Genomic DNA, 13,808 nt, shown 5'->3' with positions numbered 1-13,808 from the left:
TTATTTAGAAATTTAAAACAAATTAATATTTTAATTAGTACAAAGATTGATATCATGAGAAATTAATTTTTTCAAACAATTACAATTCTCACCTATTGGATTACCGTGTGAAATATGATCCACGAAGTCCCTTTTTCCAGGATGAACTGTTATCTTACCCTCGGGCGATTATTTTTGAAAACTCGAGTCCCTGATCCTTTGATATCATCTTGTTGTCTCATTTTAGATAATCCAACACTTGATCAATTGAGTTAATTGAAACTTTGATAAGTTAAGTAAATTAATTAGAATAATTTAACGTACATATTGATCAATGATTCCATGATTGTTTCATGGTAATTTTTCATAGAAAGAATAATAAAAGTTTTAATCCGTTGAGTTCAGAAAAGTTAGATGATTAAACAAACATCTGATAATCGAACAGTTAAAATTGTAATGATTGTAAAGACTATTTGACAATTTAGATTATGAAATAATTAAATCGATGAAGATTCTGGAAATGGACCACCGATAATCGGAATGTCCCCTCAGGCAATTTTCAAACTCATTCTTGAAATCTAACCTGTGATCTCTATTATTATTGAATTTACAATCTCCATTCAGAGAAAATATTCACTCAATGTTCATTATTAAAAAAGAAGAAAATTAAAAGTTCAATTAATGAGCTTGTTAATTGTTTTCATTCATTTGACAATCAACTCTAATGTTCACTCAATTTGCTTACTAATCACTTTTGCTCATTAGTTATTTTAACCACTTAATCCATAGATTATGAGTGCACAAGAATGATGATCATCTATGTAAAGAGATTAATTCGCAATTTTAAATTGTAGAAAAAATTTGGAAAAATTGAAAAGAAAAAAAAATTTAGAAAAAAAATTCGAATGCAATTTGAATGCGATCCCTGTGAGTCAATTTCCTTATCCGGGATTGAAAATTTAAGCATGGGAATTGAAAGAGAAATTGTATCTTTGTTTTGATTGTTTTCTTCATTTGTTATTGTACATTTAATTTAATTGTTTTCTAATTTGGATAATAATTGAAACGATCGTTTATACATAATGTTGGACAAAGAAACTAAAGATAAAGACTCAACAACCGACTCCGAATCCGAGGATTCAGTTCCAGAGTTGGAAGATGCCCCAGAGGAAGGTGGTGAAGCCAAGCCTGGTGCCATTGCTGGTCTTGGAGAAGATGCTGCCAGTAAAAGTAAACAATCTCGAAGTGAGAAAAAGGCAAGAAAAGTAATGTCCAAATTGGGTCTTAAACAGATCACTGGTGTTAATCGAGTTGCTATAAGGAAAAGTAAGAATATTCTCTTTGTTATCAACAAACCTGATGTTTACAAGAGCCCTGCTTCCGATACCTATATTGTTTTCGGTGAAGCCAAAATTGAAGATCTTAGTCAAAAAGCTCAAATGGCCGCTGCAGAGAAGTTTAAAACACCCGATGCATCATCTATTCTCAGTGGTGCCGGAGCTCTTGGTGAGGCTGGTGCTGGATTAGGTGCTGCTGGTCCAGGATCAGGAGCATCGGCTACTCTGGAAGACATTGAAGATGAGGATGTCGACGAGACTGGAATTGCTGACAAAGATATCGAATTAGTTATTAGTCAAGCCAATGTCCCAAGAAGTAAAGCAATTAAAGCCTTACGAGAAAACAATAATGACATTGTCAATGCCATTATGGATCTAACCATGTGATTTTTGTAAACCAATTTTTTTGTTTCCATTAAAGAAGCCCAAGCTTCTTAATGATAATTGAACTCCCAATCTTTTCTCTATCTCTATCTCTCTCTCCTTTCTCTCCCATCTCTCTCACACAATGTCAATCTACATTAAACCTAAATTTCTCAATTTAATCACAATTTGTTCTCTCACTATTAACTCTCACAAAACAAAAACCAAAAACCCGATCAGCTGGTATCTCATTTCAATTGACGAAGATAAACTTCCTGACATAAACATAAGGTCAAAAGAAAAAATAAATCAATCATCACACTAATCACCTGAACAAAGAAAAAGAAATCGAATCATTTAATCACAATTAAACTGATTCTAGATTTTCATTCATATAAAAGGAGCTCTTGAGTTGTAAACAAATACAAAGTTCACTTGCACTCAAGTCTAATTAATCTCTACAAAGGTTAATCCAGGGAACAAAGCTGATTAACTAATTATTCTCAGGGTAACTTTAAAAGTTTAGTATTCGGTAAATTGGAAAATTATCCAATTAATCAACACAGTTAAAAGAAAACATTTGATTACAATTAGAAATTGTCACTTGGGGTCAACATAAATGACTTTGTTTCGGTTTCAATGTTATTCTGGTGGCGCTTCAGTCGTTGTTCATTTCTGTTGATCACTCATCTTAATTGTGGTTAATTGTTTTAACTGGTAGAATAATTTTTAATTGAATTAATTTATTTTAACTAAATTATAATGTTACGTTTAATCCAAAGAATCAAGGTTAGTCCAAGTTTTGAAATTCTTTTCCTGGAGAAAACCAAGTGATTGTCTTTGTTTCAATTTTCTTTGATTTCATTGTTTTTGTTTCTATTTTTGGTTGTGGTGATTTTTGATTTCTCCTTGGCTGTTGAAATTTTTCTCAATGGTTTTAATTGATTTTCTTTTCTTATTGTTTTCCAGCCCAACAATGTGCGAGTATTGAAAGAGATTGAAAAAAGACAACAAAGAAATGTCCATATCTCTGGTGAAAGGAGAAAATGTTTCCCTAAATCTGCCTCTATCTCAAAGGACTATCCGGTTGTTGATCATACATTTGATGCTGTTGTTGTTGGTGCTGGTGGGGCCGGTTTGAGGGCAGCTTTTGGACTTGTGGAGGAAGGTTTTTCGACTGCTGTGATTACTAAATTATTTCCCACTCGTAGTCACACTGTTGCTGCTCAAGGAGGTATCAATGCAGCCTTGGGGAATATGGAACCAGACAATTGGAGGTGGCATATGTATGACACCGTCAAAGGATCAGATTGGTTGGGTGATCAAGATGCGATTCATTACATGACCAGAAGCTCCTCATGCCGTAATTGAGGTTTGTCTCTATTTCTATAATCAACAAGAACCCAATTAATTAATTGTTTACTCTCTTTAATTCAGTTGGAAAACTATGGTATGCCTTTTAGTCGAACCTCTGAAGGTAAAATCTATCAGAGAGCATTTGGAGGGCAATCTTACAATTTCGGCAAAGGTGGACAAGCTCATCGATGTTGTTGTGTAGCGGATCGAACTGGACACTCTTTGCTCCACACTCTTTACGGTCAATCATTGAGATATGATTGTAAATATTTCGTTGAATTTTTCGCACTTGATTTACTCATGGAGAAAGGTGAATGTGTCGGAGTAATTGCTCTTAATCTTGAAGATGGAACCCTTCATCGATTCAGAGCTAAGAATACTGTCTTGGCCACCGGGTAATTATCTTTTCTTTATTATCTTTTATACCTTTCCAAATTGATCTATGATATTTATTGAATAATCTCAGAGATCGAGATATAAATTAACTATTAACTACTTAGCTCATTTTCTAGTTGATTGTTTGCCAAATATTTTAACTTTTCTATTTCTCTTTTATGTATCTCAGGGGATATGGAAGAGCCTATTTCTCATGTACCTCAGCTCATACATGTACTGGTGACGGAACTGCAATGGTTACCCGAGCTGGATTACCTTCAGAAGATCTAGAATTTATCCAATTCCACCCTACTGGAATCTATGGAGCTGGTTGTCTTATCACCGAAGGTATTTTTTTTATCTTTCGAGACAAATGAAATAAAAAGTATGAATCTCACCTTAATTTTCATTCATTCTGCTTTAGGATGTCGTGGTGAAGGAGGTTTCTTAGTAAATTCTGAAGGTGAAAGATTTATGGAGCGATATGCTCCAGTTGCTAAGGATCTTGCCTCTCGAGACGTTGTCTCTCGTGCGATGACAATTGAGATTCGTGAAGGAAGAGGATGTGGCCCAGATAAAGATCATGTTTACCTTCAACTTCATCATTTACCTGCTGAACAATTGGCAACTCGATTACCTGGTATTTCAGAAACAGCGATGATCTTTGCTGGTGTCGATGTAACCAAAGAACCTATTCCCGTTCTCCCAACCGTTCACTATAATATGGGTGGCATTCCAACTAATTATAAAGGTCAAGTGATAAACTATGATGAGAAAAACGGTGATCGAGTAATACCTGGTCTATATGCCGCTGGAGAGGCCGCTTGTGCCTCAGTACATGGAGCAAACAGATTAGGTGCCAATTCCTTATTGGATTTGGTTGTTTTCGGACGAGCCTGTGCAAAGACCATTGCCGAAGAAAATAAACCAGGAGAATCGATCCACGAACTTAGTATTAATTCAGGAGAATCATCAGTAGCTAATCTCGATAAAATTCGACACTCAAATGGATCCATACCAACGGCTAATTTACGATTAAAGATGCAAAAGACCATGCAAACTAATGCAGCGGTTTTCCGAACCGGAGAAGTGCTCAAAGAAGGAGTTAAATTAATCGACGAATGCTACAAGCAACTTCCCGATGTAGCTGTAAGTTAATCTTAATTTATCTTGTCGATTAAACTATAAAGTTAATCACTACAATAACTTTATTTATCTATTGACAAGATTAACTATACATGAGAAATTATCTAACCTACTTACTTATTTTTCATTTAATTCCCTCGTAGATCAAAGATAGAGGAATGATCTGGAATACTGATCTGGTTGAGACCTTGGAATTACAGAATCTAATGTTAAACGCTCGAATGACTATGTACAGTGCTGAGGCTCGAAAAGAATCTCGAGGAGCTCATGCTCGAGAAGATTTCAAAGATAGAATCGATGAATTTGATTATTCGAAACCATTGGAAAACCAATCAAAGAAACCATTTAATCAACACTGGAGGAAACATACACTCTCTTGGATTCACCCTGATGGAAAAGTTGAATTAGTTTATCGACCAGTAATCGATGAGACACTCGATAAAGAGTGTAACACTGTTCCACCCGCTATTCGAGCCTACTAAATTTACCGTTAACAGGCAGACATGCAAATCCTTTAATAGTTAATCTGTTAATATTTATAACAAAACATTGGTAAACATGAAGCAATCATAATTAAATCAATACAACCACCACCAATAAAGATTATAATTATACTTTAATCCAAGTATTATAATAACGCTAACAATCAATCAAACAAAAATCAAATGGATTGTAGTTAAATATCCTAAACCAAATGTGACGAGGAAACAAGAATATATATTTTAATTTAATTTAAAAACTACAATCTAATTGTCGTCTACTAAAAATTATAATCAACTATTTCTAGAGTAAGAAATGAAAAAATGAAACATGAAAAATGAGATCAGTAAATGAACAGAATAAGAATCACTTGAAATCAATCAATTGATTTGTGATTCTCTCCAAATATGATCAAAATGATGAAAAACATTAACAGGATATTTACAGTTAATCAGTCAATTAAGTTTTAAACTGTTAATTGTGATTAAAAAAAAGTTCGGTTCATCATAACAAAGACAACAAAAAGATAAACTTTCATTATCACGATTATTGATTGTTGATTGAACATTATGGTAGTTGATTAACGATCGAGATTATTAAATTGAAAGCAAACTGTTAATTGAGGTTCATCTTTTAATTGTCCATCAAGAGATGATTGATTTGCATATGGTAAATTGCCAACATTAGAATAATCAATCTGAAAATCACTTGAAGCCTCACAATCATAAACATCTCGGTGATTTATTATTGGACAAGGAATCAGGGGACAATAATATTGATCTGTCATTGTTGATTGTTTTCCGAATCTGATTGATAATTATTTTCAAAACACTGATCACATTCATTGAAAATCCTTGAACTTGCTCATGAAGATGAACTTGTATCATCAATGTCACCTTCATTTCCAGAATCATTACAAACTGAATTAGCGTCAATTATCATTCCGAGATGATCATAATTAATCACCGAATGTGATGAAATGTTATCTATCGCAATTCCAGGATTATTATTGATTCGTACCAATCAACGTCCATTGTTAATCTCATTTCGATCATCAATCTTATCTCATCAGCACCAATCGCTGCTTCGGCATTTTGTCCACGTATCTCATTGGTTCGAGACAATTTTTTCCAATCAATTATCGTGCGAATTATGTTCGGCAAATGTTCAAGTGAAAAAGACTATCCTGTCCTCCAGTTAATCTCCTCCAAATAACAATAGAAACTCTCGTGAAAATCAGTTAATTGTTCGTAAATTCAAACCAACGCTCAAGTGAAATTCATTTCAATTTGGCTCTCCAACATTCGGGTTACTTGAAATGCTACATCAGCAGTGAAGGCGCTCCAGTTTTCGCCATAACTATTACGGAAAAAGTAAACTCATCAATCCGATGAGAATAACTAATTAATTGTCCTAATCTAATCACCTAATCCGATAGTTAAACTTTCTTCCTATGTGTTGATATCAACAGCTTTTCTACCTGTGGATAGTTATGTTTATAATACTTTCATATTGTTTCAATTTGTACAATCTGATTGACTGATTTTCTTACATCTTCTTATATGTGTATAGTTACTCAATTAGAATGAGATTATCATCTATTATTATATTGGATAAAGTGACTGTTGAAAATAAGAAACAATTTTATATATAAATCGTTAATTGTTACAATATTATTACAAAAGTGTCTCTTCACAAACAGAGAGAAGGCTAATCCATATTTTGGATTATCTGTTGAATTGTTGCTCTTACGCCGGTGAAAATATCAATAAGAAAACTAAGTTGTTATTGTTGTAGGAAATTCTGTCAATCAATTCTGTCAACAATTTGGAAACAATTCCAAGGAAAATGAGAACTTAATGTGAATTGTTAATCAAGTGAACATGATATTTACTTTGAATCAACATTAATTCAATTGTGATTAAATCTTTATAAATATATAAAAGTATTTGATTAAACCAACAACAACAACAAAAATGGAATGGATTTAAAACTTGATCTACCTAATCAAAAGCTAATACAACTTTAATCTTTTCTTGGATAATCCATATTTTAGAGGCTTAAAATTTAAGGTAAGTTGATTCATTAATTAAATCAGTTGTAATCTAAAGAGTAAACTGGACATAAGGTTAATCCATTTTCTCAAATTCATCCAATGAATTTCTCATCACCAAGTCAACATTTGTGTGTCAGAATTAATAAGAAGCTCTTGTTATTACTTCGCAGATATTTATAGAGAAAGAAGAGAAGAGAAGGAGAAAGAAAGAGATAGAAAAAGAGTGAGTGAGTGAGAGAGAGAGAGAGAGAGAGAGAGAGAAATATAGAAACACCTCAATTTATTATGTTTTCAATTTTTACCTGAAACAATTTCCTTAAAGTTTCCATGATCAATACGTTCTTAATTGTGTACAATTTGTTTCCATTGTAAATTTTAGTGTTTGTGAAGCTTTGGTTAGTCTCTGGCATGGCCCGGAAGAGTGGACCAGGTAAAAGAAATGGTGGTGAGGTGAAGAAACGTAAGAAAAAATGTTCTTCGTCATCATCATCAACCGTCTCATCATCTATTATGGAAAGTAAAGCCAATAAACGGGTGAGGAAGAAGAAAACAGGTTGTGTAAACAATGGGAAACAACAATCAACTAAAGTGCAAAAGGCTAAATCAGTGAAAAGTAAAAATATTAATTCTAAAAGTAAAGCTCGAGAATCAAAAGGAAAATGTAAAACTGTGGTTTCTTTGGTTAATCCAAAGAAGAGAAAGTTAATCGATGAGGAGATTGAAATTATTGATACACGATCGTGTAAACGAATGGCCTCTCTTAATGCTTCCGCTATTTTGGCCTCACTTTCTGAGAAGAGAGTTAATTTTAATCAAAGTCGCCCGTCAATTGCAGCCCGTTCAACCGAATCAACTCGATCTACCAGATCAACTGTGGTTAAAATTCTTGAGACGGAAATAAGTTCAAGTGAATCTCGATTGCAAGTATCAACAACCGTTCCCGATCTTGGGTCATCGCAATATCCCGAAAGAAGATTATCTTCTAAGCAAAGTCGTTTAATTGAATCAACTCGATCAACTGGATCTACTCGATCAACTCGATCAACTGTTTTCAAAATTCTTGAAACGGAGATTAGTTCAAGTGAATCTAGAGTTGAGGTCAGTTCACCTGAACCTGATCTTGGGTCACCACAATATCCAGAAAGAAGATTATCTTCTAAACAAAGTCGATCAATTGAATCAACCCGATCAACATCGGCATCAACCAGGTCAACAGGTTCAACGGTGGTAAAGATTCTTGAGACGAAAATTAGTTCCAGTGATTCTCAGCATATTTCACCCGCTTCCACCATTGGTCCACAATACTCTGATAAAAGAAACAAGCAAAGTCGATCACTTGGTTCATCTAAAAGGTCAACGGGCTCAAATAAATCAACTGGTCCCACGGTGGTCAAGATTCGTGAGACGAAAATTAGTTCAAGTGATTCCGCTCATGTAAACCCACCAGTTGTAAATATGGGAACATTACAATATCCACATGATAGACGAACCATGTCCAAACCATGTCGATCAATTGAATCGACAATATCAACCGGAACAACAACCATGGCAAAAATTTTCGAAACAGAGATTAACTCAGCAAATTCTATACTCCAAGTACCACAGATTCCCAACATCGGACGACCTCAGTATCCACCTCATTATGCGAGTGCCTTTTCAGTGCCTCATCATATCAACCACGCGGCTTCCATTAACTACCCAACCGAATCATATGGTACTTGACTCATTTTCATGTTAATCTCTTTCACTTTCGATTATTATTATTAATCATTTTTCTCTTTTCTCTTTTCGACTTAGGTTTCTACCAACATTCGATTGGTTGCGGTCCGATTATGCAGCCAATTCACGATCCTTATATTCGGGCTTATTCTTTACACAAGCCTATTCCCTATTATGCTTCTCAAATGGCTCATCATCCCGATCAGACTTACAGGGAATTCAATCCAATTGTAAGTGCTGCTGTTGTGTGTCCCACTCCGCTTCGCTTCAACATGCAACCATATTTTCATTTTTCTAGACCTTTTTTGTGGTTCTAATTGCAATCTCGAAGAAATCAGTTTAGAAAACTCATGGAAAATTAATTTTTACTCATAATTATTATTTATCATTGAGTTATTAATATTTTAACATTGAAACTTATCTATTGATTCGATATTCTAGTGCTACTTTTTTAAGATAATAATTTTATTGTTGCAATACTTTAAATGCTTCTAATCAACAAAATTAGCAATTTAAGATTAACTTTTACCCTTAACTGCATCAAATTTTGCAATCAAGTCACAAATCAGCTCTAACTGCATATCAGCTACTTGTTTTTCTGTTATAATCAATTAACCGCATCCTTAGCTTCCGTTTTTATGTTTTGTTGATCAATATTATTGTTCCGTCCTCTTGTTATCATATTTTAAAATCAATATATATCTCTCTCTTTCAAATTTAACTAACACTTCTCTGTGTGCATCACTCTGCCCACCAACCCATCGTCCCGTTTTATTTTTATCCTCTTCATTATAATAATCGTCATCTAAATAATAATCATTCATCTTCCATCATCATCATCATCACCCTGTCCTCTCTCTTTCTTTCTTTCTTTCTTTCTTACCAACCAATTCCACAACCTAAAGCAGTCAAATTACCATCAACCTCAGCACCTTTCACACTCTTCGCTAACTCTTCAACTGCACACACCGCCAATAGCTCAACATCCTCCACCGCCTCATCTACAACCTAGTCATCATCAGCCTACACCTCCCACCATCCTTTCCCAACATCATCCTATTCAACAACCATTACCTCAGCTTCCACCTCCACCTCCTCCTCAGCCCCATGTGTCAATGTCTCATCACCATTTATATCCAATCTCTCGTCCTACACTTCAACTTCACCCTCACTCCTCTTCCCACCCTTCTATCCTCCACCAACCACTGTCGCTACCGCAGCAGCTACCACCACAACCACCGCAATCAGCTCCCGGGACCAGTCGGTTTGAGACTAATTCCTTTTCATCTAAGGCTATCTCATATGAACAGCCCAGCTATTACATCCTTCAATATCCAAATAACGACCTATCCTGTTCACTTCGAGCCAATAATATGTATCACAATTTATCCTCCACAAACGATCAGATCACAATTCACCAATCACCTCACGATTCGCAACACTTATCAGTCAATATTGCGGTCAATAATCCAACAACCACATTAATGGCCAGGGACACAATGGCAACAATTGCAACCACGGCACAAACAATTTCATCCAACCACATGAATCCAACTCACCTTCAAACCATTTCAACACCTTCATCCTCTTCATTTTCATCTACCAATGTCTCCGGTGGTCCATCGATCGCTTTTTTAGGTTCAACCTCAATTCTACCGGGTCGTTTAGCTCCTAACATGTTTCAGGCTCTCTCATCGTCTTCACCGTTATCCGCAGCACACTCATCCTCGGTCATAGTCAATTCCATAATCAACCCTGAACTACCTCAAGGAATATCCCCTGTTCCCGGACCAGCCCCTGTTGCCGTAGCAACGCCCGTTTCTGTTGAAAATTTAACCTCTTTATCAACCGCTTCCCCGTCTAACCTGCCTAATGAAATCGCTTCTCTTAGTTCAACAAGTTTTTCCATTTCAACTCAGGTTGATTTCTCACCAATCATAACAAATAACAATCACTCACGTTCACCATCAACCTTTGGTTCACCGTTAACAGTTAATCATCAACAACAATCAAACGTAGCAACTATCAGTCCATTTGTTACACCAAGAAGCAGTCGTTTCACATCTAAAAGCGTTTCATGTTCAACAAACACTGACCCTGAACCCAATAGACGATCAAATTATCAGCAGCAGCAAAACACTAATCCACAACAATCATCATCTCATAGTCAATCTTCAATCACCATTACCCCGTTTAACGTGAACAGCTCTGGTAATTATACCAGTGTTAATAACAATAGTAACACTTCAGCTTCCGTCACCAACAGTAGCAACAGTAACCACACCAGAGATACTAATTATAATGTAATTAGTAATGGTGGAAACAATAACAACAGTAGACAACAAGCCGCAATTTCATCAACTTACAATAACTTTTTGAGAGACGCTTCCGTTAACACATCTAAAAACGGAAAAGATTCACCAACAATCAATATGACTCGAAAAAATCAACGTAAACAGCTTCAAGAAAACAGTACGAATCATAACAATAATATCTCTATTGGTAAACAACGGACATTAACAAATCGATCTAATAAATATCTCCAATCACAATTAACATCATCTTCTTCACCAGCACCAATACAAGCGTCAACAATTGCAACACCATCAATGTCAACTATTGCAACAAACACTTCACCAATATCAACCTTACCTTCAGTTGTTAACAATTTTTTACCAACATCAGGATCTTCCTCTTCATTATCATCCGGTCATCAGCAATTAGTACCAACGACAAATAATCATGTTAATAGTAACAATAAGAAAGGTATCTCCATCTCTAACAATAATCATTTGAATGATCAATTACCGTCTTCAACCAAAAAACGTCCAAACAAATCAAATAAAACTTTAATTGACTCCAATTTGGTTCACGGTGAGAGCTCAGCATCATCTCCAACATCATCCTCGACCTCATCATCAACCACCACAACAACAACCTCAGTACCAACCGTAGATCAGACCAGCGGATCACGGAAATCAGGAAAAAAGAGATTATTTCATGGTTGGTCATGGAGAGGAAACCCTTCCAAGAAACCAGTGTTTATCGAGGTAAATATCAACACTAATTAACTGTATTAATTATCTTCATTCGTAGCTATTTAAACTAACTAACTTATCCGTAAATCCTTTCATTCTGTTAGCCCGACGAACCGCCTCAACTACGTGACTGTTACCCCGCAATTTGTCATATACAAGGAGATGTAATTAAGGTTCGAGATAGTGTTCTACTTCGAGGTGGACCTAGAAAAACTGACCTTCATTTTGTAGCTAAAATTTGCGCACTTTGGGAAGCACCAGAAACTAGTACGTTATTTACAAACCATTTTATTAATTGATTATTTTGTCTGACAAATATTTTCACCTTTTACCTTTCAGGTGAAATGATGATGAGCCTTTTATGGTATTATAGACCTGAACATACGGAACCAGGTCGAAAGCCTCACGATCAATTAGATGAAATATTTGCTTCCAAACATCAAGATGTTAACAGTGTTGCCTGTATTGATGATAAATGTTATGTGCTTACCTTTAATGAATATTGTCGATATCGTAAGAGACAAAAAATGGACGCTGAAAACATTGGCCTCTCTTTGACCGATACTTTTGTGCCCAGTGGAAAAGATTACAATAGACGAAGCCGTCTTCCAATGAGGAAAGTTTTCCCCGATCGAGTTTTTTTCTGTCGCAAGGTTTATGACTTTCGACTTGGGAGAACTCTTAAGAATCCAGTTCCACGATTGATGAATTCTCTATTGATAAACGACAATTCAGCCTGGAGACGTTGAAACGACCATTGGACAGCAATTCTTAACCAAAAAAAATTCATTCAAATTTACACATCATCATCTTCATCTTTTCACAATCAAAGAAAAATCTTTTATTTATTACTATCATTATCATCGTTATCTTCATTCATCACTTACCCTGCCTCTCTCACATATTCAAATATATGTACTAACACAATTGATTATTATTACGACAAAGAAACAAACAAGACGATGCTCTTCAAGGCAAATCAAAAATGAATCTCCACCAACCTAAGAAAACAAATTATCAGTCCTTTTTATTGTTACAAGCGATTAACCAAATTTCTACTGCAATTCCGATTTGCTTAATCCAATGAGAATTCACGTTGGCCCCGTTAAAATACTTATAATTTACAGCGATTAACTATTGATTACCCGAGGATAGTTCAATTTACAGAAATGATTACTAATGGTGGTGTTTTTTTGTTTTTCTAATCTTTCTCTCAATCATCATTGAAACAATTAACTAATTAATAGATTTGGTAAAATTGTAAGGCTGGTAAACGACGAGCAATCAACTGAGAATCATATGATTCACCTTGACCTTCAATGGGAAATTTTTGGCTACTCAGGAGCCAAATAGGTCACTTTTAGGTCTCATGATAAACGGATTCAAGAAAAAAAAAATGAAAGATCAATGGATTAAATTACATGAGACAATTTGTAATTCATCTCTTTCCACATCTTTTACAACATGGAAAAACATTGAAACAGAAACCAGATGATTAAAGATGATGATGGAAATAAAAAAACATGATAAAAACAACTCGTATCTGTTTTAATTACATTGGATTACTTAATCATGATCAGCGACTTGTTTTCACTAGTGAATATTGAATTTCGTCAGCAATCATCTTCATCATTTCGCAAATCTGATGCTTGAACAAAACTTTTCTTTGTTGTTATTATTATAAATACATTGACGAAGATGATGATTATCATGATCTTGTAATCATAATGTTTCTGTTCAAGAAGGTGGCATATGTATGACACCGTCAATGGATCAGATTGGTTGGGTGATCAAGATGCGATTCATTACATGACTCGAGAAGCTCCTCACGCCGTAATTGAGGTTTGTTTCTATTTCTATAATCAACAAGAACCCAATTAATTAATTGTTTACTCTCTTTAATTCAGTTGGAAAACTATGGTATGCCTTTTAGTCGAACCTCTGAAGGTAAAATCTACC

General features: G+C 35.0%; 3 protein-coding genes across 6 annotated transcripts; all 3 read left to right on the top strand.

Moving 5' to 3' along the window:
• Nucleotides 1–917: 917 nt before the first annotated feature.
• Nucleotides 918–1,861, top strand: LOC128397143 (nascent polypeptide-associated complex subunit alpha-like). The gene has a single exon (XM_053357825.1). The coding sequence runs from the start codon at nucleotides 1,062–1,064 to the stop codon at nucleotides 1,701–1,703; it is 642 nt and encodes a 213-aa protein (XP_053213800.1). The 5' UTR covers nucleotides 918–1,061; the 3' UTR covers nucleotides 1,704–1,861.
• Nucleotides 1,862–2,311: 450 nt separating this feature from the next.
• Nucleotides 2,312–5,176, top strand: LOC128397136 (succinate dehydrogenase [ubiquinone] flavoprotein subunit, mitochondrial-like). The gene is given in 7 exon segments (XM_053357815.1): nucleotides 2,312–2,468; nucleotides 2,649–3,025; nucleotides 3,027–3,051; nucleotides 3,117–3,430; nucleotides 3,601–3,758; nucleotides 3,835–4,559; nucleotides 4,700–5,176. Coding segments are annotated over 7 exon segments (1,965 nt in total). The 5' UTR covers nucleotides 2,312–2,441; the 3' UTR covers nucleotides 5,039–5,176.
• A 1,224-nt stretch (nucleotides 5,177–6,400) lies between these two features.
• Nucleotides 6,401–12,859, top strand: LOC128397134 (serine-rich adhesin for platelets-like). 4 transcript variants are annotated; one of them, XM_053357812.1, is made up of 6 exons: nucleotides 6,401–7,108; nucleotides 7,472–8,806; nucleotides 8,890–9,041; nucleotides 9,720–11,861; nucleotides 11,954–12,116; nucleotides 12,189–12,859. In XM_053357812.1, exons 2-6 carry the CDS (start codon nucleotides 7,501–7,503, stop codon nucleotides 12,596–12,598), a joined length of 4,173 nt encoding a protein of 1,390 aa, XP_053213787.1. In that variant the 5' UTR covers nucleotides 6,401–7,108; nucleotides 7,472–7,500; the 3' UTR covers nucleotides 12,599–12,859. The 4 variants fall into 4 exon arrangements, with proteins under 4 accessions (XP_053213787.1, XP_053213789.1, XP_053213788.1 ...); XM_053357814.1 differs by having other exon boundaries at nucleotides 6,402–7,108; nucleotides 10,218–11,861; XM_053357813.1 differs by having other exon boundaries at nucleotides 6,402–7,108; nucleotides 10,104–11,861.
• The last annotated feature ends 949 nt before the right edge of the window (nucleotides 12,860–13,808 follow it).

The sequence above is a fragment of the Panonychus citri genome, unplaced genomic scaffold (assembly GCF_014898815.1).
Source record: "Panonychus citri isolate SS breed McGregor unplaced genomic scaffold, ASM1489881v1 Contig00028, whole genome shotgun sequence".
In the NCBI taxonomy this organism is placed as follows: domain Eukaryota; kingdom Metazoa; phylum Arthropoda; class Arachnida; order Trombidiformes; family Tetranychidae; genus Panonychus; species Panonychus citri.
The sequence above is the reverse complement of the archived record's forward strand: the minus strand, read 5'-3'. Positions and strand labels throughout refer to the sequence as shown.

What these genes read in the sequence shown, in the direction of transcription:
- LOC128397143 (XM_053357825.1), top strand. Translation starts at nt 1,062, where the DNA reads ATGTTGGACAAAGAAACTAAAGATAAAGACTCAACAACCGACTCCGAA.
- LOC128397134 (XM_053357811.1), top strand. Translation starts at nt 7,501, where the DNA reads ATGGCCCGGAAGAGTGGACCAGGTAAAAGAAATGGTGGTGAGGTGAAG. An exon ending in CTACCCAACCGAATCATATG is followed by an intron (nt 8,807 to 8,889) that starts GTACTTGACTCA and finishes TTTTCGACTTAG; the next exon opens with GTTTCTACCAACATTCGATT. An exon ending in ACAGGGAATTCAATCCAATT is followed by an intron (nt 9,042 to 9,716) that starts GTAAGTGCTGCT and finishes CACAACCTAAAG; the next exon opens with CAGTCAAATTACCATCAACC.